General features: G+C 45.8%; 1 protein-coding gene across 1 annotated transcript; it reads left to right on the top strand.

The window, feature by feature from the left end:
- The first annotated feature begins 1,813 nt into the window (after positions 1 to 1,813).
- Positions 1,814 to 16,040, top strand: LOC118843344 (dipeptidase 2-like). Its single transcript, XM_036750944.1, has 10 exons — positions 1,814 to 2,037; positions 2,286 to 2,412; positions 4,953 to 5,082; positions 5,637 to 5,778; positions 6,560 to 6,629; positions 7,338 to 7,514; positions 8,223 to 8,307; positions 8,472 to 8,547; positions 14,350 to 14,485; positions 14,854 to 16,040. Exons 1-10 carry the CDS (start codon positions 1,865 to 1,867, stop codon positions 15,052 to 15,054), a joined length of 1,317 nt encoding a protein of 438 aa, XP_036606839.1. The 5' UTR covers positions 1,814 to 1,864; the 3' UTR covers positions 15,055 to 16,040.
- The last annotated feature ends 8,428 nt before the right edge of the window (positions 16,041 to 24,468 follow it).

Here is a 24,468-nt window from a genome sequence, read left to right as displayed (position 1 = left end):
AGAGGTACAGGACACAGGCCAGGACACAGGACAGTGATATAACTGTGGTACCAGGGTGACTTTCTGAGACTGTAGCCCCCTGAACTTTGAGTCTCAGACCAGACTCTTGGAGGGTGAGTAGGGCTGGTAAGATGGATGGTAGGGACCCAGCAGGCCCAGAGAGAAGATATGTACTAGAAAATGTTGGCATGGGATCAGTGGGGAGAAAAGGAAGGAACTAACCTGGAGGAAGTGTAAGACTCAGGACTACAGTGATTGGCTATTGTAGGTTGAGTTCAGAGGTGGTGATGATCTGCGGGTATGTTCACCTAGGGAGAGCTCACTGGCTACAGCACAGCCTGATGTGAGGTGAGCTGCACCCCTGTACAAACACTCAGGGGGTTTTCTACCGGGGCCACTCCCTAACCAACCCAGGTGGTGTGTATGGAAGGGGGGGGCGGGGCTGTCCTGCTCCTTGGGTGTTTTAGGGACATTCTCACGTCCTAAAGAGTACATCCAAGACTCAAGGACCACCTGGGGAATATGCAGTGGGGAGATAGGCTATTGGAAATGAATAGACCTTTTACTCATCTTTATTCCTGTTTTCTTTACCCCTCCTCCCAAATAAATAAATAGATGACTAGATAGATAGATAGACAGACAGACAGATAGATAGGTGGGTAGGTAGGTAGATAGACAGACAACAGACAGGTAGGTAGATAGATTAGGTAGATAGGTAGGTAGATAGATTAGGTAGATAGATAGATAGATAGATAGATGGATAGATAGATATGTAGGTAGATAGACAGATAGATAGACAGATAAACAGATAGGTAGGTAGACAGACAGACAGGTAGATAGATAGATTAGACAGAGATAGGTATGTAGGTAGATAGACAGACAGATAGATAAATAGACAGATGAATTAATAAATAAATAAACTACCAAAAGTCAACATAATACACAGGGTCGAGTGCTGGACTTGGAGTCAGAAAGACCTGCGTTCAAATCCCACTTTAGACACTAGCTGTGTGATGCTAGGTCAATCTTAATCTCTGGGCCTCAGCGTCCTCACCTGTAAAATGAGAGGGCTTGGTTAGATGACCCCTAAAGTCCCTTTTAGCTCAAAATCTCCTATCTTCCGATGGCTCCAGCAGGACAGGGCTCCAGGGTCACCTTCTCCACCCCCCCTCACTGCATCTCCTCCCACCGTGTGCTGCACATGGAGGCGGGTTTCCCTTACCTCGGACTCATCCCTAGAATCTTATAGTTCATGGGAGCTAGAATGTCAGGCCCTCTCAGCTTTTCTATGTCCTCCTCCCTCATTTTGAAAAGATGGAAACTGAGGCTGTCTGAACCCGGCTCTCCCAACCCCCAGTGAAAGTCTCTCGACTCTTCCCTGCGCCTTCCAGCCTGTGCCTGGGTTTGGGCTCCTTGGTGATGGGGCCCATTTGAAATGAGATTTTGCTTCTGGTGATTTTGGGAGGAAGGGCCTAAGAATCACAGAACTGGGCGGGATCTTCCCTTGGTTTTTTCGGAGAGGAAACTGAGGCCCAGAGGACACAGCTAGGGAAGTTCTGGGGCTGGGAGGGAGCCTGGCTCTCTCCTTCTAGCCTCTGGTAAGTTTCACCCTACTGGATACAGAGGAGGAGAATGAGATACAGTGAGGCAGGGTTAAGCAGCTCCCACCTCCCAGTGCCCCTTCCTCCCTGGCCCCTTGGTGCTCCACCCACCGCCCCCAGTCTCCAGGAAGTCTGCAGGGACCCATGTGGCTCCGCCCCAGGGCCTGGTGGGAAATTGTTGCCTTTTCATTTGGATTTGTTTCCAGCCTCTCCTGCACCCTCGCCTTTGCAGCAAGACCTCTGTGCCTCTCCCTGTGGACAGCATGTGGCTGAGGCCTCCCCTGGGTTTACAGGGCACCTTTCTGGGCATGGATCAGGCCCAGAGGCTGCAGCTGCTGGTGCTGCTGCTGCTCGGGGTGGGCACGGCCCCCAGCGGTGGCTCTGAGCTGAGGGACAGAGCCCACGCCCTCATGAAGGCCCACCCGCTTATCGATGGGTATGTATGCACCTGCCTCCTTCCTACCCCCCTCCCAGGCTCCCAGGGTAAACATGCTCAGATCTGGTCTCTATGACAACGGGCAAGTCTGGTTCATCTGCCCTACGATCTGGGCCTTTCGCCTGCACCCGGACTGGGACCTTGGACCCTGACCCCTGCTTCCCTCCTAGCTCCTGCCCTGAGCTCTCTCTGACCCTGGCTCTTGACCTCTCTTTGCTCCCCCCTGACCCAGGCTTTCTCTCCTGTAGCCACAACGACTTAGCAGGAATTCTGAGATGGTTTCACTGGAACAGACTCCAAGGCATCAACTTGAGAACCTTCAACCTAAGCCAAACCAATATTCAGAAGCTTCAAGCAGGAATGGTGGGAGCCCAGGTATAACCTCCAGACATGGTCCCCATTGACCAGCCCCCTATCCCTCCTCACTCGCTACCGTTGCCCCCTGCCCAGCATACAGTTGGTGTTTAATAAATGCCTGTTCATAGTATTCACAGACAGACCTATAAGGAACCTGTAGCCCATCTAATCTAACGTCCCATCTCGTCCAGCCCCCTCATTTTAAAAATGAAGAAACTGAGGCAAGAGGTGGTTAGTGACTTTTCCAGGGCGAAATAGCTAGTAAATGTTTTAGACAGGATTTCGAACCCAGGTCTCCTGGCTCAAAGTCTAACACTCCAGGCCCTGCTAGAATGGATAAGACATTTGAGAAGAAATCGGGTTGGAAGTTTGTATTCCTCACTCTTATCCTCAGGACTTAAATGAGTGTCTGTGAGTTGTTGTTGTGTTAGCATAATTTACTTTATTCTAAAAATTCAGTTTTCTTGTATTTTCATTTCTGAATCCTCTCCCTCCTGCCTCTTCCTTCCTCACACGATGAAAAAGCAAAAAAGCCCCAAACAGGTTACAAACGTGTTTTTGTGGTGGTGGTTCAGTCATTTCACTTGTGTCTGACTCTTCATGACTCCTTTCGGGCTATTCTTGGCAAAGATCCTGGAGCGGCTTTCCGTTTCCTTCTCCAGTTTATTTGACAGATGAGGAAACTGAGGCAAACAAGGTAGGGTCACACAGCTACTACGTGTCTGAGGCTGGATTTGAATTCGGGTCTTCCTAACTCTGGGCCCAGCGCTCTATCCACTGGGCCACCTAGCTGCCCCTTAAAAATATGTACAGTCAAGTAAAACAAATTCCCAAAGTAGCCACGTCCATTAAAAAAAAAAGTATGTTTCAGTCTGTACTCTGAGTCCATCAGCTGTCTGTCCAGAGGCGGGCAGGAATTGGGTTGATCAGAGTTCCGAAGTCTTTCCAAGTTGTTTATCTTTATAATATTGGTCTTATTATATAAATTGTCCTTCTTATTCTGTTCCTTTCACTCTGCATCAGTTCATACAGATTTCCCCAGATTTCTCTGAAACCGTCCCCTTCATCATTTCTCTTTTTTTATATTTAATTTAATTTTATTTTTTCTCAATTACACGTAAACAAATTTTTTTTAACATTTTTTAAAATTTGAGTTCAAAATTCTCCCTTTCCCTCCCTTCTCCCTTCTTTGAGAGGGCAAGCAATTTGATGTAGATTAGACACGTGCATTCACGCAAAACATTTCGATATCATCCGTGAGGCGAAAGAAAAGACAGACTGAAAAACAGAATAAAAGAAGTTGAAAAAGCAGACGGGGCAATGCGTAGAGCACTAGGCCTAGAGCCAGGAAGACTCATCTTCCTGAGTTCAAATCCGGCCGCAGACACTTATTAGCTGTGTGACCCTGGGCGAGTCATTTAAGCCTGTTTGCCTCAGTTTCCTTATCTGTCAAATGAGCCGGAGAAGGAAATGACAGACCGCTCCAGTATCTCCGCCAAGAGAACCCCGAATGGGGTCATGGAGAGTCGGACGCCGCTGAAAAACGACCCAACAAAAAAGCGTGCTTCGATCTACATTCAGACTGCATTGTTTCTTTCTCCAGAGGAAGATTGCATTCTCCATCATAAGTCCTTCATTGTATCCCTGAGAACAGCTAAGTCCTTCACAGTCAATCATCGAACTGTATCTCTGTTGCTGTGTACGGTGTTCTCCTGGTTCCGCACATCTGTCATTTTCCTTTTCTGTCATTTTAGCCAAACTGATGGATGTGAGGGGGCATCCCAGGGTTGTTTTAATTTGCATTTCTCCAATCATTAGTGATTTGGAGCAATTTTTCACGTGGCTATCGACAGCTTGGATTTCTTCCCCTGCGCACTGCCTATTCATATTCTTTGACAATTTATCAATCGGAGAGCGGCCCTTTTTCTTATAAATTTGATTCAGCTCCCTACATATCTTAGAAATGAGATTTTGATCAGAGAGACTTGCTAAAAAAGATCCCCACCCCCATTTCCCACTTTTCTTCCCATCTTAGCTGTTTTAATTGTATTTGTGCAAAAGCTTTTAAATTTTATGTAAGCAAAATTGGGGCCAGGTGGTGAAGAACTTTAAAGCCAAACAGGGGGACTTATGTTTTATCCTAGAAGCCATAGGGAGTTACTGGATTTTATTGGATAGAGGGGAGACATGGCCAGATCTTAGCTTTGACGGTTTTGTGGAAGAAATTTGAGGTAGGGAGGTCAGTTAGGAGGCCACTGCGATAGCGACAGGCAAAGACTAGAAGAAAAGTGCTGGCGATGTGAGTTGCGAGGACAGAATGGGTACTTGTCTCAGAGAGGAGAATCATAGATTAGATTTTGGATCTGGAAGGAACCAGGGGTCCTCAAACCCTGAGAGTTTGAACTCCTGGCCCTACATTCCTGATTCATCTTCCTATATCCCCTCAATCCCCAGACCCAGTTTCTAGGTTAAAGCCAGGGAGAAAGGAGGTGAGGCTCAGGGAGGGTTCTCCAGGTCTCACCCCAGGCTCTGGGTGTCATGTCTTATGTCTCCCTTAGTTCTGGTCAGCTTACGTCCCCTGCCAGACTCAGGACAAAGATGCTTTGCGCCTAACCCTGGAACAGATCGATGTCATCAAACGGATGTGCAATGCTTATGAGGAATTGGAGTTCGTGAGCTCGGCTCAAGGTTATGCCTCTTGGGGTTTGGGGGGGTGGGAGAAAAGGAATGAGACCCACCCTCCTAGAGAGCCCCCAGCTCCCAGAGGCCCTTCTCAGCCTCTGTGCAAAGCTCTGAGCCATCTCCCAGACACCCAGCTCTTTAGCCCCTTTCCCTCTTACCCTAAATGAGTAATGCCACTAGCTCCCTGACATGGGAGCCCTGTGTGCAGGGGCATCCCCTGGATGCATGTACACTGACCCAAAAGTATCCCAAGGGTGACCTTGGAGCCGGAGTGTAATGGTGGAATCAGCTCAAGAGGGCATAATGTCTTTGCAGGCTCTGAGGGCAAACCCTAGTGCCCCTGATCTTACTCCAGAGAAGGGTCAGCTCCCCTGGGGTCAGTGGGGGGTGGAGGGTGGGCTTCTCATAGCCACTGGCTGCAATATCCTGAGAAGGGGGTTGAGGGTATAGGAATCTTTCCTCTTCCCTTCCCTCTCATCCCCCTTTCCTCATCTCCCCTCCCCTCCGAGATAGCAGCTCCCTGCTTTGGGACCCACTGCTTCTTCTTCTCCTATCCCCAGAGCTTAAGGAGAGCCGGAAGTTGGCTTGCCTGATTGGGGTGGAAGGTGGCCACTCCATGGATAGAAGCCTGGCCGTCTTGAGGGCATTCTATGACCTCGGAGTGCGCTATATGACCTTAACACATTTCTGTAACACACCCTGGTAAGGATAACAAGGGTTTTGTTTTTTTAGGGGGAGGGAATTCTATTATATACTAAATATACTATATATATATATATATATAGTATATATATATACTAAATATAAATATATACATACTCTATTATATACTAAATTCTATTTTTCTGTGAACAGACTTTTATTTTCTCTCCTTCCTACCCTCTAGCTCCCAATTTAAAAGAAAAAAACAAAAACCCCTGAAACAAACATACATAATCAAGCCAAACAAATTCCCATATTGTCCGTGTCCATAAATGTGTCCGATTCTGTATTTGAGTCCATGCCCTCTCTGTCAGGAGATGGGTAACCCAGATCATCGCTAGTCCTCCAGAATCACAGTTGGTCACTGCCCTGACCACAGTTCTCAATCCTTTCACCATTTTCTGTCTTTACAATGCAGCTGTTACTCTCTTAACTGTTCTCCTGGTTCTAGAGCCTGGGTATTCTGAAGAAGGTGAGGGTACAATATGGTCATCCTTCCAGGGCTTAGGGGCTTCCGAGATGGAGGCTATGCTGGGTCCAGTCCGACCCTAGGGTGTATGGGAAGACCAGAGTAAGCAGAGTTCTGGCACTCAGTGCTTCCCCAGACCCTGCCCACACTGGCCCTGGGTTCTAGGAAGATTTTCCAAATCTTAGTCAACTTCCTTCCTCTTTTAGAGGAAGGAAGGAATCATGTGGATGAATTGGTTGGATGTTCCAAGTTGGGAGATTCTAGCTTTGTGTCTATTATAGCTAATTTACTTTGTTTTGCTGTATCTTACAGGGCAGAGAGCTCCACCAAGGGCCTGCATCACTCTTATCCATATATTAAGGGACTAAATACTTTTGGTGAGGTAAGAGGTCTCAGGAACAGAGTGGGAGGCTGGGCCCACCGAGTCTCAGGGACCTCAGAGGTCCATCTAGTGCAACTGGTAGCAGAACCCAGCTGCCAGTGGTTGTATAGATTCTTTTGAAGACCTCCAGGGATGGGGAACTCACAACTTCCAGAGGTATCTCAGTCATCTTTTAGGTAGACAGGGTGGTTGGGAGGCTTTTTCTTGTACTGAGCTGAAATCTTCCTCTCTGCCCTTTATACCCATAGCTTCTAGCGCTGCCCTCTGGTGCCAAGCAGAATAAAGCTAGTTCCTCTTCCCCTGGACAGTCCTTGAAGACAGCTATCATGTCCCCTCCACTCCCCCCAAGTTTTTTCTTCATGCTAAATGCCCCCAATTCCTTCTGCTGATCTTTGCACGGCCCAGTCCCCTCCCAACCCTGGTGATCATTTCCTAGTGGGCTCCATGATCCACTCCTGAAGGCATTCCCTAGCTCAGGCCCACAGTGAGATTCATGCGGCCCGCCTACAAGCATAGAAATTTACATAAAAGCTTTAGTAAACGAAGCTACTGCAGAGCTCTCACTAAAATGGCAAATCAAAATATATTGTCTATTGTTTCAATAAAAACCTAAGGTTGGACAGCCCTGCCTTAGCTCATTGGACTAAAATTAACTCCGTCTTGCTCTCTCCAACCCCTCCTGCTTTCCTCCTTGTCCCAATGCCCCAGGAAGTGATACAGGAAATGAACCGTCTGGGCATGATGGTGGACCTCTCTCATACGTCGGATGCCACGGCCAGAAGGGCGATGATTGTGTCTCGAGCTCCGGTGATATTCTCTCACTCATCGGCCTTCCAAATTTGCAACGATTCGAGGAATGTGCCAGACGACCTCCTGAAGCAGCTGGTGAGGCATCAGAACCCTGCCAAACGCTGGGCCTGAGATGCTTTGGACCCTCTCCTCCCGACCCCAGAGCTCCCCAATCCTTTGGCTCCCTCAGACTCCCCAACCTTGTTATCCTTACTAGGGTGTGTTACATAAGTTGTCAGGGTTACATGTAGCACACTCCGCAGTCATAGAGAACCTGGCCACCTTCCACCCCAAGCGGGTAAGCCGACTTTCGGCACTGCTGGAGCTCTGGGGATAGGAGAGGAAGGAGAAGTGTGACAGACACTCCTGCCTGGGTTCATATGTTCTCCATCACAGAAGCCAGGGACCCCCAGGGTAAGCAGAGGACTTAGGATCATAGGATTTAAAGTTAAGAGGATTCTCAGAGGCCATCAGAATCCAAACCCTGCATTTTACAGACAGGGAAATTGAGGCACAGAGGGGTTAAGTGAAGGGAGCAATCTGGATTGAGGGTTGCAGCTGTCGGCAGACTCTTCCCTCCTCCAGTCTCTAGCCTGCTTGAAGTGTTCAGTTTCCATCCCTTGGAGAGAGAAGAGTAATTGAGGGAGGGTGGGATGTGGGGAATGGGAAGCTTGGCTCCAGTGCAGGATTTGTAGGATAGATTACAAGAATAATGAGAAAGTGGGAATCGATCTTGACCTACCCTAAGGCATCCCCCCCCCACTCCCACCGGGCTGCTCTGAGGGGTTGTGTCTGGTTCTACAGAAAAGAAACGGAGGCATTGTGATGGTGACCTTCTCTGTGGGTGTGATTCAGTGTGAGCTGTTGGCCAACATCTCCACAGTAGCAGGTGAGGTCCAAACCCCCCAAACCTCCGGCCCCTGGCCGAGGGAAGGCCGGCTCCTTAGAGGTGAGAGAGTGGGTGGGAGGAGAGAGATCTCAAGGCGAGGAGTGTGTCCTGGAGGAACCTCCATCTTCCCCCACGCTAAGAACCCCCGGCACTCTGTCCCTTAGATCACTTTGACCACATAAAGAAGGTCATAGGAGCCGAGTTCATGGGGATCGGAGGAGACTACGATGGTGTTGGCAAGTGAGTATCTTATTTCTATTTCCTTAGAGTTAATTAGCTATGTGGTGGGGACCTGTCGATAGGGAGTCAACAAACATTCATTAAGGGCCTACTATGTGCCAGGTACTGCGCTAGGTGCTAGGGATGCAGAAAGAAGAATCATAGATCTTGAGCTGGAAGGTCTGGTAGTCCAATCTGTTGCTGCTGCCACTCCTTATTTCGTAGATGAAAGATCTATAGAGGTTAAGTGACTCGTTCAAGGTCACACAGGTAGTACCAGCAGAGCTGGGATCTGAACCTAGGCCCTCTGATTTCAAATCCACCAATCTGGGTTGTGGAAGGAGGTATCAAATACACCGGCATCATCAATTAATCAATAAACATTTATTCAGTGCCTACTATGTGCCAGACACTGTGCTAAGCTCTGGAGATACAAAAAGAGGTGAGAGACAGTCCCTGCCCTCAGGAAGGTTACAGTCTAGCAGGAAGGACAGTAATAACATGCTGTAGATAGGATAAGTCAGAGATAATTCACACAAGGAAGGCCCTAGGATTAGGAGGGCTTGGGGAGGGCTTCCTGCTGATGAGGCAGGGAGGATAATAGGCAGAGATGAGGGGAAGAACATTCCAGGCATGGGGGACAGCCACAGAAAGCATCCAGAGCTGAGACACGAAGTGTCTTGTTCATAGAACAGCCAGGAGGTCACTGGATAGAAGAGGATGTGTTAGGGGGTAGGATGCAAGAAGATTGGAAAGATGTGTGTGTGTGTGTGGGGGGGGTGCTGTTAGGTTATGAGAGGCTTTGAATGCCGATTAGAGGACTTTATATTTGTTCATTGTGACAGAGGACCACAGGAGTTTATTGAATAGGAGGGTACCATGATCAGACCTGTGCTTTAGGAGTGGCTGAGAGGGAGATGGAGTGGAGTGGGGGAAGACTTGAGGGAGACTGACCCACCAGCAGCTACTGCACTGGTCCAACCTATGAGGTGATGGGCATCTGCACCAGAGTGGGGGCAGTGTCAGAGGAGAGAAGGAGGCATATTCAAGAGATGCTGTAAAGATGAAATTCAACAGGTCTTGGCAACAGCTCAGATCTGGGGAGTCAAAGAGAGCATCCAGGATGACTCCTAGGTTGTGAGCCCAAAGGACTGGGAGGGATGGTGATAGGGAAGGTAGGAATCGGGGAGGTCTTAGGGGGAAAGATAAGAAGTTCTGTTTTGGACATGTCGAGTTTAAGATGTCTACTGGACATCTAGTTTGAGATGTCTTGAAAGTCCATTGGAGATGCAAGACTGGAGGTCAGCTGTCTGTGGTAGAAAAGGTAGACTTGAGAATCATCAGCACAGAGACAGGGATTAAATCCTAGGGGGCTGATGAGATCATCCAGTGAAATAGTACAGAGGGGGAAGAGAAGAGGCCTAGGACAGAACCCTGAGGGACACCTACAGTGACGGGGTGTGATTTGGAGGAGGACCCAGCAGAGGAGACTGAGGAGTGGTCAGAGAGGCAGGAAGAGAACCAGGAGAAAGTGGTGCCCCAGCCCCACTGAACACCAAGCTACAACCCCATCTCACCCATTCCTGTCACTTCCATACTTCACAAAAGCCTAGGCTGTACCCACAGCCGGCATTCCCTCCTCAACTCAGACACCTAGGAATTAAGAGCTGGAAGGACTTGGGCAGCCAGGGCTCATTCAGACTTGTCACTTGGCTTCTCATCCCACCCCTCCACCGAAACCTCTCTCTCTTTCTGTCTCTGTATCTCTCTCTCTCTGTCTGTCTGTCTGTCTGTCTCTCTCTATCTCTCTGTCTCTGTTTCTCTCTGACTGTCTCTCTCTCTGTCTCTCTCTCTCTGTCTCTCTCTGTCTCTGTCTCTCTCTGTCTCTTTCTCTCTCTCTCTCTGTCTCTCTCCTCTGAATTCAGTTGAGCTTGTGGTCAGCCAACGCCTCGACAGACCAATGCTCGGGATCCCCTCAGACCTCGCCTTCCTTTACCTCTCTCTGCACCAGGCCACACTGTTGCCCACTCTCCTCCTTTTTTCTTCTCTTGGCCTTTTTGACACAGCCCTGCCTGGGTTCTCCTCCCATCTTGATTTTCTCTGCTCTTCTCTTCTCTTTCTCCTGCACCCTCAGTCCAGTCACTCAAAGTCCAGGCCTCAGCCCCCCACCCTCCTTAGTAAATCTTACCCATTCTCACTGTTTCAATAATCACCTTTACACTCATGATTCTCCAAAATGGTAACTTCTTCCTGAATTTCAGTTCCTCTCCCTCCTCCCATCTTCCCTTAGATGACAACCAAACAAGCGATAAACATTTATTGATCTCCGACTGTGTGCCAGGAACTGCACTAAGTACTGGGGTTACACAAAGAGAGAAAAGGCAGTCCCTGCCCTCAGGGAGCTTATAATTCAATGGGAGAGACAACCCGCAAACAGATATATACAGAGCAAGTTATATGCAGGATAAATAGTAAATGAGAAATAAATAAACAACCACACGATAATATTTTATTATTATGTATATGTATGTTCTATACTATATCATTAGATAGCATATAATGATACAGTATGTAGTGTATGTTATCTAATATGTAATTATATAATATATGTTAATTATATACAATTATATAGTATATATGTTATATGCCATACATAATCATAATATATAATATGTAATTATATAGTATATATTATATAATTATAATTTTATAATTATGTAATTTTATAGTATATATGTTATATGCCATATCATTATATAGCATATAATGATATAGTATATGTTAGATACTATGTAATTATATAATACATTATATGTTAGTATATAATTATTATATATTATACTTTATATGTAAATAATATATTATTGTATAATTACATATTATTATATTATTAATGTTAAATAAATAGCAGCTAGGTGGCACTGTGGATAGAGCACTCATCTTCACGAGTTCAAGTCCAGCCTCAGACACCAGCTGTGTGACTCTAGGCACGTTACTTAACCCTATCTGCCTCGGTTTCCTCATCTGTAAAATGAGCTAGAGAAGGAGATGGCAAACCACTCCTCTGTCTTTACCAAGAAAACTACCCCAAATGGGGTCACAGAGACGACTGAACCACACCAGATAATAATTAGCAGAAGGAAGGCGAGGGCATGAAGAGGGGCTGGGGAAGGCTTCCTAGCGATGTCCCATCGTCACCTCTCAAACCAAACACATGCTCTTTTCTCTGAAGCCAGCTCACTTTGGAGATTCCCTGCTTCTCTCAATAGGATCTCACCCTGAGATTGTGCCTGATGCCTCCCTTCCCCCCACCCGGTCATTCATCGGCCCTGCTGATTTTCCCTTCCTGAGATCCCTCACACCTATTCCCTCACTTCTCTTCACAGTCATGCCGGCCTAGCGCAGGCCCTCATTAATTCAATAACTGGTCTCCCTGACGCTAGCCCCTCCCTCCTTTAATCCGGACTCCCAGAGCCCTAACTAGGACAGGGCAACTGGGGCTATGTCCCAGGGACTAAATTCAGAGGGTATTGAGTTTAAAAGACACTGTCAGCACTTGGGGGTCATCAACAGCTAGAAACAACAGAGTTCAGCATGTGGTTGTCAAGGATGGTGACTAAGGAGATAGATTGGGGCAAGCTCTTCCCGCCTGCCCCCCGCCCCCATCCTGCTTCTTCTACTTGCCCAGCTGAGAGTACTCTACTCTCCTGACCCCGGGAACAGACTGTGTTACGTGTCCTAGACATCAGGTTTCCTAGTAACCATTGACTGTGTGCCCACACTCCATCTCCAGATTAATTAAAAAGCCCAGCTCTGCCCATCTGGTCACATGCTCAAGAACCTTCCATGATTCCCCATGGCCTAATCCACCAAGTTCAATCTCCTTGGCCATTAAAGGGATTCCACAGTGTGATGCCCCCAAGTGCCCACTCCCCTCTACTCAAATACATGTTCCCAAACTTGTCTCCGCATCACACCTTTACTCACATTCCTTGTCCTACCTGGAATTCCCTTCTCCTTGTCCAAGTCTCACTCCCTCCACAAGCCTTCTCTCCTTGTTGCAGCTCACAGGGGACTCTCCCTGCTCTGATTCCCTTTCACAGGTATGACCTGTACCAATAATCTCACTCCGATCCCATACTGCCAGACATTCTGGTTATCTTGGCATGTCTCTGTCTCCCCAGCCTAAATTATAACTTTCTTTCAAAACATTTAGTTTTTTTTTCCCCCAAAAAAGCACATTTTCCCCTACCTTTCACACCTAATTGAGCAAAATAAGAAAAAAACCCTCATGATAAATATGCGTAGTCAATTAAAGCTTATTCCCCCCTTTATTGTTGTTCAGCCCTTTCAGTTGCGTCTGACTCTTCATGGCCTCATTGGGGTTTTCCTAGCAAAGATACTGGAGTGGTTTGCATTTCTTTCTCCAGCCCATTTGACAGTTGAGGAAACTGAGGCAAATAGGGTTAAGTGACTTGCCCAGGGTCACACAGCTAATGATCGTCTGAGGCCCCATTCAAACTCACGATGAGTCTTCCTGACTCTGGGCCCAGCGCTCTATGTACTGTGCCTCCTAGCTGCCCAATTCCCACATTGGCCATGCTCAGAAATATGTTTCTCATTCTTCACTTTGAGTCTGTTACTTCTCTGGCCAGAGGTGGGGAGCACACTTCGTTTTAGGTCCTCTAGCATCATGGTTGGTTATTGCATCAATTGGAGTTCTTGAGCCTCTTAAAATTGCTTGTCTTTGCCATATTTTTGTCACTGTATAAGTTGACCTCCTGGTTCTGCTCACTTCACTTTCCATCAGTTCATAGATGTCTTCCCCCACTTCTCTGAAACTAGCCCCTTTACCATTTCTTTCAGCTCAATATTATTCCATTACACTGATAAACCATACCTTGTTCCCCACTAGAAAGGCACCCTTCCCCCTTAGTTTCCAGTTTTTTGCTACCACAAAATAGATGCAAAGCATAAACTTTACATAGAGCTGGCTGAGGTCATCTCTTTAATTCTTCACATCCCTCCCAAGCTCAGCACAAGGCCCTGAGGAAGGGAAGGAAAAGGGAATAATCATTTATTCAGTGCTTACTACGTGCCAGGCACTAGGCTAAGTGGTTTTTATTATCTCATTTGAGTGTGATGTAGGCTATTACACCCATTTTACAGTTAAAGAAACTGAGACAAACAGAGGATAAGTGATTTGCCCAGGGTCACACAGCTATTAAGCGTCCGAGGCTGGATTTGAACTCACAAAGATGAGTCTTCCTGACGCCATTTCCAGCACTCTGCCACTGCACCGCCTCACCTAATCAGCCTCAATAAATGTTTATTGATTGTAATGATGATGCATATAGGCAGTATAGACTTGAGCAGCCGCTTTGTAGGATGGTCTGTCTCCTGCTTCACACAACGGATTTAACCTTGGAGAGAATGGGAAAGTTGAAGGTCAGACTTCCTCAATACTGCTTTGGGTCCCCAGGCTACAGGTCCTGGAAAAGGATTCCTCTCATCTGGGAAATGTGAGAAGTAGCTGGGTCAGTGTCCCTGGAGAGAAGTGGATTTTTGCAATGAAGGAAGAGGAAAGTGAAGCCTGGGTCTTCCTTGGCTTCATCCACCTTCCTCAATGGTTTTCACTGGGAAAGATGTAATTAGCCCTAAGGTGGGCCCTGCTCAGAAAGGTTCCTGTTATAGGAAAGGCACTTGCTAAACTGGGAATTCAGAGGAAGGTGTGAGCATTGTGGGTTAGCAATGAACACCTCTCCAAGAAAGCCCTTGGGTGAAAGTCAGATGGGGACATTGCTGAAAGTTGCTCACTTGCAGGTTTCCACAAGGCCTGGAAGATGTCTCCAAATACCCTGCTTTGATTGAGGAACTGCTGAAGAGGGGCTGGAGTGAGAAAGAACTGCAGGGTCTGCTTCGAGATAACCTCCTGAGAGTCTTTCAGAAAGTGGAACAGGTGATGCCCAAAAACCATGGGGTTAGGGTGAGCCTCCCCATTACATCCCTACGAAAGGCTCTCCTAAAGCTGGATTGCCCCCTCACCCTTTTGGACGGAGGAGCAGGGAAAGGTCGGCCTCACTGTCATGTCCAGGGACCAGAACATTGGTAAAAGCGGTTCAAGGGCTACCTCTTTAGCCTGTCTTTCCTATGTCACAGTGTGGCTAACCATAGCATTCCTTTTGAGAGCAAGGTTAACAAGGTCATAGGTTACTTCTCTGGGCTGAGTGTTGGGGGAAGAAGAGCCTCTGTGTTCATTGTCACTCCCTGCCCGCACCCTATTTGAGATGGTGGGGGCTGCCACCTCCTAACAATACCTCTCCTCAGGTACGGCAAGAGAGCAAGACTCAGGGTCCCAAGGAAGATACGCTTCTTCAAACAGATGTAGATAATCCATGCCGTTCAAGCTTCCAGCAGCTGAGATCACCAAAGCCACTTTTCAGTGGGCAACCCTTCCTGCGCCCAGCCCTGCACCTCACCACCTTTGCCCTCGTCCTCATGTCCTCCATGGGGCAGCACTTCCCCTGAGATGGAAGGTTGGGTAGATCAGTGCCTATCTCAGAACAGAACTGCAGTCCTCATTTTTGGTCCTTGGGAGATGGGCCCCAGCCTGGTTCAGGGGGACAGCCATATCCTCCCCTCCCCCCTGGCACCCCTCTATTCCATGGCTAGGCTACTGGCCCCATTTAAGCAGCAGAAAGGCCTGTCAGGCATTGGCTCCCCACCTGCAACCTTCCTTTCCAATGGTCAGTTAAATTTCCAATGGTTCTTCTTGAGAACCAGACTCACCCCCTGGGAATTAGCAATGGTGGTCTCGGAGTGATGATGGGGAGGATGGTAATGATGGTACAGAGCCCAAGGAGCTATTAGATTAGGCTGCAAATGACTCTCCCAACTGCTCCAGGCTCAGGCCCAAACTCCTCTCTTGGTATTGCTTTATTTCTAGTAGGACTTGCAATTTGTAACTCCCTTTGCTTGGGGAGCCAGGGATGCAGCTCTGTTTTCCCCTCAATATAAGAGCCAGTCCAGCAGAACCTCTGCTAAGGGGAAACCAGACCTTGGATGCCCCTCTCTGCTTCTCCTCAACTAGAAGAGGATGTCTCTAGGCCAGTAATTCAGGCAGGAGAGCCAGCGAGTGATGGGATCATTTGGGACTGTGCAGACTCAAGTTCTCTGGAGCCTTAGCCTGTTCACCTTCAGTTTATGGTTCAATGAAATCTTGTCCCATCAACATTCGCTTTCTGCTTGGAGGTAAAGGCTTGGCTCTCTTTTAGTCCCAAATTTAGCATCATAGCATCTTATTAGCAGTCCATGTCTTTTGGCTCTCTCCCTTTCTTTCCCCTTCTGAGGTTACCAACATTTCTAGACCCTCATTCTGAATTTCAATGAGAAAATTTCTAAATTTTCCCCTGGAAAGGCTGCTAGGATTAGATATGGCATTGACTTCTACCCAACAACCCCTACCCACCAGGCTAGGTTAAATAAATATGAATAAACTTAACAGAAAGAATTTGAAAATCTTTGTCTTCTCTGTTTCCTAGCTTGTACCTGGTGGGGTGCTAATGTTTAATCGTTAGGCAGACATTGGGTCTCTAGCTGGGGATGGGGGTAGGGGGAACGATTTGTTGGCTGAATGATCTCTCAAAGAGATAGAATCAGGACTTGACCCAAGGTCCTGAGGGGAGCACAGGGCACTGGCTTTCCTTATCTCCCACCAAGAACAGCTTGGCATCTAGGATGGAGAAGAATATTCTACTGTAAGTCTCCCTACCTTTTCTTTAGGAATTCCTGTTCCTCTAGACTGGCTGTGGTGGGAAGGGGAAGCCCAGGACCACCAACACGGGGAGGAAAAAGGGAAATGTTCTCAATCTGGGTCAAAGCCCTTTCTCAGTTCCCAGCTGGGTATGAGGTATTTACTGCCCCTGTACCAAGTTTCTCTCTTCCCATACTCAAGACAGATGGCACCGAGCTCGCTTGTGTCCAGTTACTGGGAGGATCAATCATCCAAACTTTGGATTCCAAAGGCTTCCTTTGTGGACAACTGAGAGAAGGGACTCTGGTGCCCATCGGGGCATGATTTGTTGGGGGCCCCTTCTAGGGTTAGGACTAATGGCTGTCTCCATCCATGAACTGGTCCTCTCTGCACTCCCTGTCCAGCTATTGTCCCGTGTTCTTTCCATTTAAGTAGAAATGTCCTTATCACTGTTGTACAGACAAGAAAATGGACTCAGAGATGCAAAGCCCAAGAGCATGTGGTTTACATGTAGCAGAGATGAGACTCACACTCGAGTTTTCTGCAGCCAAGTCCTGGTACTGCCACCTTTTAGCTTGATCTTCAATCCTAGTCAAACCCATAAGTCACTAATACTGGAATTGGACCACAGAAAGTTTTTGATTCTCACTTGTAGGCTGACTGGTCTCTCCTTTTCCTACACATTTTCTCAGCACTTCTTCTTGCTTCCCCCACAGCAAATGCAGTCCCTCACCTAGGTTTTAAGATAACCATGTTATCTTAAGGGGAAGGGAAGGCATAAACAAAGAAACAGCCCCAGGATGGCTCTCTGGAAAAGGGAGGGGGAGAAATTAAAATAATGTAAAAAACCAAAAGATATTAATAAAAATAGAAATTTTTTAAAAAAGCTCCAGGTTATAGAGAAACAGGTATACTCATACATTGTTGGTGGAACTGAAAAATTGGTAGCATTTTGGGAAGGTATTTCAACTTTCCTCCACCCCTTGCCCATTTACTGTAGGGAAGGATTGTGTCACTAAGGGGCACAGAGATTCCCGCCCAGGGTCCTATGAGGGTAACTACAGACAGCACAGGAACTGTTCTTCGGGAGACTGAAGGGAGTTGTGATTCAGTGCAGGGACAATGGGTACAGGCAGAGCCACAAAAAGCAGGAAGGTGCTGCTGTAGGTGGGAGCATTCAGGGTGGCCTATACAAGCAGGAGAGAAAGGATATACAACATCAGAGTCAGCTCAGGTGGGTTTTTCACTCCTGAGGTGAACAGTAAGGTGCACCCCTAAAGGAATGGCAACTCTGGTCCAGAGCTGTTAATTCTACTTGGCCTCTCACTCTGAACAGATTCTGACTGTACCTTCAACCCCAAGGCTACAGATATCTGTGCAGTATAGACATTTCTATGCTGGCATTGTGGGTGGATGGTCATTTTGAACAGCACCAAGGTCCATTCCTCATTCAGCTGTGTCTCATCTTCTGCAACCACTGAACCAATGTTGTCAGGATAGAAACCCATGATGGCAAAAATGAGCAGATTGTGGTTTTCCGGGGTGCTGGGGATTTCTTTATGCTTCCTATTGGTTACCCACATGTTGGTCATGTTTTTGAGCCCTTTGTCCAGTAAAAGGGGACAGGGAGGAAAACTGAATACTTTCTCAGAAGATTATGTGTGCAAAACACATCTGTGGTCCAGCCATATTATAGGATCCTACCAGTACTTAGTAACCCATGCCATCTACTTTCAAATATACAACAACATTTATTTAGTGCCATCTACTTTGCCAGGTCATTGTCAAAGCATACATTCTCCACATGGTTTTATAACCATAAGAGTTGGTCAGTTGTAATTCCTGCTATAGAAGGAGGCTGAGGCTGGTGGATCGATTGTGCTTGGGAGTTCTGAGCTGCAGTAGGGCTGAAGTCAACTGAGTGTCTGAACAAAGTCTGGCACCAACATAATGAGCCCTCAGAAACTGGAGAATACCAGGTGGCCTAAGGAGAGGCAAACAGGCCCAGGTGAAATGTGGAGCAGATCAAAACCTGAATAAGACAAGAACTGTGTGTGTGTGTGCGTGTGTGCGTGTGTGTGCGTGTGTGCGTGTGTGTGCGTGTGTTGGGAGTTGTCTTCAAGTAGTGTAGTAATGATGATGGTAGTAGTAGGAGTAGGGGTGGTAGTGATGCTAGTGATGGTAGAAGTACTAGTATTAATAGTGGTAGTAGTGATGGTGGTGATAGTAGCAGTGGTGGCAGTAGTAGTAATAGTCATGGTGGTAGTGGTTGGTGGTGGTCATAGTAGTAGTAGTGGTGAAGCTGGTGGTGGTGGTAGTAGTAGCAGTGGTAGAAATGGTAAAGGAGGAGTAGTAATGATAATAATAATAGATAACCTTTATGTGGTACTTTAAAATTTTCGAGGCATTTTACACATGTAAACATTTGCCCTCCCATAGGGCCCCTTTGGCTTTGTGCCCCAGGTGTTGCCTCCTTAAACCTACAGAAAGAATGTATATCACTGGGTTAATTATTCCATGAGGGAATTTAATTAGTGGGCACAATATGTGAATTGCCCACCGGGGGTCACCCTAGTTGAGCTCCCAGCCCGAGTCTTGTCAATTACTAATCAATACAAGTATGAGAAAGAGCCAGAAGGAGCTCAGCCTTCAGTTGCCTTGGTTGCTCTGTCAACACCAAGTTTACTGGAGGCTTAAAGCAACTGTAATAAACCCTTCCCTGGCCAGGTACAAATTTAATCTGGGGCACAGGTTCTTAACCCAAATGGTCTGTGGATAGATTTTAAGGAGGTCTGTAAATCTGAATTGAATTGGAAAAAAAATACATATTACTTCAGTATAATTGGTTTCCTTTGTAATCCTGTATATTTTATTTTATGTATTTAAAAACATTATTCTGAGAAGGGGTTCAGAATACCAATAATCTGCCAAAGGGAACCAAGACACAAAAAAGGTTAAGAACCTCTGACCTAGGGGATGAAAAGAGATATTACTCAAAATATTAAAACATGAAATCTGCCTTCTATATCTAGCTCAGAGCTCCCACCCAGTAGTGAAAATCCTCTTTCTTAATTTACTTCACCATGTATTCATAAATTTTTTTCCTTACAGTCAAAACAGGGTAAACTGAGGCACAAAATTCAGAGCATAATCAATTTATTAGTAACGTACAAATTTACCACCAAATAGGATCTCAGCTTCCCCAGCAAAGCTAAGACTCCCAAGATGGGGAATGGCTACCCTTTTTGTAGTTTTTGGGAAAGTGCAGAACAAAGAACGGGACTTAGTGGGCAGGAAACAAGTTACGATCCATTAAAAGAGCTTGATATCATATATGGTAAAATCAATAAGATTGGGTATAGAGCTGAGGCGTGGGGGACAATACGATTGGTTGGAAATTGGGAATGAGGGGCTAGCAGCAACCTCCTCCTTCCCTCCTATGACTTAGAAATGTTCATTGTAAAGGACATACATATATGAAAATATTTATAGCAGCTCTTTTTGTGGAGTCAAAGAATTGGAAATCGAGGGGATGCCCATCAGTTGGGGAATGGCTGAATAAGTTGTGGCATGTGAATGTAATGGGATACTATTGTGTTATAAGAAATGATGAGTAGGCAGACTTCAGAAAAACCTAGAAGGACTTATACGAACTGAGACTGAGGCTGAGTGAAGGGAGCAGAACCAGGGGAACACTGTACACAGTAACAGCGACATTGTGCGATGACTGACTTTGTTAGACTTATCTCTTCTCAGTGATACAATGATCTAAGACAATTCCAAAAGACTCATGATGGAAAATGCTATCTACATCAGAGAACTATGGAGTCTGAATGCAGATCGAAGGATACTATTTTCACTTTTTTTTGTTTTTTCTTTCTCATGGTTTTCCCCTTTCATTCTGATTCTTCTTTCACAACATAGCTAATGTGGAAATATGTTTAATATAATTGTACATGTGTAGTCTATATTACTGTCTTGGGGAGCGGGGAGGGGAAGGAGGGAGGAAGAAAAAAACTGGAACTCAAAATCTTATAAAAGTGAATGTTGAAAACTATCTTTACATATAATTGGAAAAAATAAAATACTATTAAGTGCAAAAAAAAAGAGAAAAGTTCCAGTGGATTACTCAAAAAAAAAAAAAAAAGGAAATGTTTATTGTTTGAGTTCACCTGCAAGGTTAGAGATAGTGGGCCAGACTTCTTTGGATAACAAACCAGACATCCTTGAAGCATAGCTTGGTGAAACAAAGACTCTAGGCCCAACTCCCAGGTGTCGTCAAAGTTAACAGATTTCCTTGACACAAGAAGAGAACTGTGATTAACAAGATGATTTCTGAACTTAACTCATTACAAGACAGCTGAATTTCTGAACTAAGTTCAGAGACAAAGGCTCATGACCAAGGCAGTTACAGGACAAAACTGACCAATTGTAAATAGGATCAATTAAAAAAAAGATATAGAATCAATCTGATTATTTCAGATTCAAAGACTCAGCACACCGTGATCACTTAATCATACATCAAAAAAACTGCAAAGGAAACTAGATCGAACATGCTTTTATGGGAACATTCACTTTCCATCATCCTCTACGCCTTCTCTCGCCTTCCTACCAGATCTTCAGGTGTGGCAGGGAAGAATCCTGACTGCGGCTTCTCACTGCTGGCGGAAAGGGATGTGTGTCACCCAGCTCAGGCTCCTGAACTAAAAGGGGCAATGAGCTTTCCTAGCTCACCAGCTGAACAGGATTCACAACAGTTGGCAGTCTTGGCATCTCTGTGGTTCTTCTCTCCTCAAGGCTTCCAGATGCTCTCTCTGCTCCAGGCTTGATGGTCTCACGCCATGTCTTCTGGCCAATGCTCCTAGGAATACCTGCATATCTCCATCTGGTTCTCATTCACTCCTGACATTCTGCTTCCTTTCCTTTCCTGGAGGTCCAAATCACAAGGTCAGAAGAAGGAAGACGCCCATCGAGAAAATCACTGCCATCTGATGATAGCATCCCTTTCTCCTGTGTTGTGAGTTCTATTCTTGACCTCAGATAAAGAAGGGACAGCTGATGGATTTTCTTGTGCCAGGATCATCCGAAGTTCTGCCGGGATTGTTGCTGTGGTTGTCACAATCCTGTCTGACTCTTTGTGACCCCATTCGGGGTTTTCTGGGCAAAGATACTGGAATGGATTGTCATTGCCTTCTCCAGCTCATTTTACAGATGAGGAAACTGAGGCAAACAGATCTAAGTGACTTGCCCAGGATCATACAGCTAGTAAATGTGTGAGGCCAGATCTAAACTCATGATGATGAGTCTTCCTGACTCCAAGCTCAGCACTCTATCTGCTGTGCCACCTGCATGTCCCTCTTCCAAGTTCTTTCTCCTCAAATCACATCCTTGGGCCCAAGGCACTACATACGTACGTTATCTCACATGAGCTTTGCAACAAGCCTTTGAGGTAGGTACTATAAATATTATCTCCATTGTACAGATTGGGAAACTGAGGCACACAATGAAAGCAAGTAAAGTGGCAGGGGCAGCAGAGAGGTAGCAGAGGTTAAATGCCATACAGTCAGACGTATTTGGAAGCCTGTCACATAAAAGAAGAGTTAGATTTATATCTGCTTGCAGGGAAAACAACTTTGGGCTTGAGATAGGGCATAACTTTATAATTCTGTAATATATATAATAAAATATAATATAATATAAGTATAATATAGTATAACATCGTATCATGTCATATCATCTATATTTATAATATAATATAATTCTATAATATAAGCGGAATGGGCCACCTCTGGAAGTGATGAGCTCCCCTTCACTGGGAGCGTTGAAGTCAAAACTTGATGACCACTGGGGCGGGGCGGTGTAGAGGGGATTCTAGGTCAAGTATGCATTGGACTAGATGACCTCCGAGGTCTTCTCTGACTCTTGGGATCTGTGGAAATCTATACAGAAATATGGGGCAAAAACAATGGAAAAGGCTGCAGAAGGCAGGAATCAGGAAAGAAGTGTTTAAGTGCCTACTACGTGCCATGCGTTTTATAAATATTACCTCATTTGATCCTCATAATGACCCCAGGAAGGGAGGAGTTATTATTATGCCCATTTTACAATTAAAGAAACTGAGGCAGACAGAAATTTCAGTGGCTTTCCCAGGGTCATATAGCTAACAATTGACTGAGGCTTGATTTGAACTCAGGTCTTTCTGACACTGTTTCTACTGAGCCACCTAGCATATTCAGTACTAGGAGGGTCTTTGCTTCTGGTTAGTTGTTAATATTAGCATAGCATACTTTTGAACTATGCTTACAGAGGAAAAATTCAGCACTCTGCACTTTTTAGGCTTGAAGACTCTCAAAGACAAATTTATTAATTAAATTCTAAGCATCTCTGCTTGGCAGTGTGGATAGAGTGCCTGGCTTGGAGTCAGGAAGACTCATCTTCTCGAGGTCAAATCTGGCCTTAGATAATTACTAGCTGTGTGAGCCTGGGTAAGTCACTTAACCCTGTTTGCCTCAGTTTCCTCATATGTAAAATAAGCCGGAGAAACAAACGGCAAATCCCTCCAGTGTCTTTGCCCCAGATGGGGTCCATGAAGAGTCAGACATGACTGAAATGACTCAACACCAATAAAAGCATCGCTGCTTAGAGAAAGAGGAATCCAAAGGAACAGGGACCTATCCTGCTTTTGAAAATCTCTCTGACCCAAATCATTTTCTATTTATAACTTATAGAGTTCAAGATCAAAACCAAAATTCCATAATCAAGATTAAACAGGAACGCGGTTTTGATTCATCCAACAGTACAGTAATAACTTAATTTCTGGTGCACCTGGGAGGGATCATTCAATCCAGCGAGGCTTATTTGTTGAATTATTCAAGAGATTCTGGCTCTTAGTCCCATCACTACCCTAATCAGTTTCAAGGAGTATTTCTTCTTGGGAGGATAAGGCCTATATTTCTTTAAAAATTGATTAGGCCTTTAATAAGAATGAAGCAAAAAGATTTTGGTGCAAGGCACTTTCTTCTTGGAATTAAGTACAGATAAAATTTCCTATTCAGACGAAACCAAGGACTTTCGACAAAGACGCTGAGAAAATATGATTTCTGAAGATTTCTGAAAGAGGGAAAAGAGCTGGACCTTCACGTATTTCCACATTCTCAACTCACAGAGAGGGCTCTCCGGAGTATAGCTACTCCCAGTTTCCAAGTATTCTATGGGTTTATATTATTGAAACTACAGCTCAGAAGTCCCCACCAAGGTGTTTGTTTTTCACTGGTCAGTCAGAGAACAAAATCAGGTCAAAATAAAGGCATTTTGTGCACAGTGCCTCACACATAGTAAGTGCTATATAGGTGCTAACTATATTATTTACTAGAATAGCACAGTGAGAAGATTTGCAATGGAACATTGTCTCCTGTAATGCCACATTCATACCACCAATGGGGAGACTGAGCAAGTTTAGAGATGCTACGTGAGAGGTTCATAGGTTACAGCTCTTATCCTCAACACTATAGGCCCTCTCATCAAGTCCTTACACGGCTCCTCACTGGGCAAGATGCCTTGGTTTGGCCCCACTGGGTTGGCTCTCCACTGAGCATATCGCTCATTGGCTTAACTGGCCTTGCTCTCTGTATTGCCCTACATTGCTCTCTAGGCTTTAATTCCTGGCTAAGTTGAAATCCTTGGCTAAGGTACTGGTAGGCTCTTTTATAAAAATCAACCTCACCCTAGGACCAACAGGAATGTTCCCAATTCGTCTTGGCTCTGAGGCTGGCCATTTCCTAAGCAGCAGAATCCCTGTTGCAGATACCAAGCTGTCTGTCTTTGAACTTTTTTCTACATGTTGTTTTTCATTTTCAAAGTCTGCTAAGCAATGTCCTCAAATTCCCTTCTGAGGGGAAATCCATACAGCCATGGGCTTTTGCTACGAGATGCTATTACCAATGGCAGGAAGGGAAGGGAGAGGAATTTCCCCTAGCCCATCCTGCCTTGTTGCATGCTGCTAGAAATGCTGCTTAGAGCTGACTCTCTTGAACTGAAGGCCTCTACCAGGGTCAGTCTCTGAGTTTAAATTTGTCAAGTCACAAATGATCACATCAACGAGTGGGTGTAGAAAAGTCAGTTTACACTCATGGGGAATTCCCCTACCTCTGCCTAACCTCAGGGGAGTTTCCTGGCCCCCTTCATATGCA

The sequence above is a fragment of the Trichosurus vulpecula genome, chromosome 3 (assembly GCF_011100635.1).
Source record: "Trichosurus vulpecula isolate mTriVul1 chromosome 3, mTriVul1.pri, whole genome shotgun sequence".
NCBI classification, from domain to species: domain Eukaryota; kingdom Metazoa; phylum Chordata; class Mammalia; order Diprotodontia; family Phalangeridae; genus Trichosurus; species Trichosurus vulpecula.
This window is presented reverse-complemented; position numbering and strand designations above follow the sequence as displayed.

What these genes read in the sequence shown, in the direction of transcription:
- LOC118843344 (XM_036750944.1), top strand. Translation starts at nt 1,865, where the DNA reads ATGTGGCTGAGGCCTCCCCTGGGTTTACAGGGCACCTTTCTGGGCATG. An exon ending in GACTAAATACTTTTGGTGAG is followed by an intron (nt 6,630 to 7,337) that starts GTAAGAGGTCTC and finishes CCAATGCCCCAG; the next exon opens with GAAGTGATACAGGAAATGAA. An exon ending in ACGACCTCCTGAAGCAGCTG is followed by an intron (nt 7,515 to 8,222) that starts GTGAGGCATCAG and finishes CTGGTTCTACAG; the next exon opens with AAAAGAAACGGAGGCATTGT.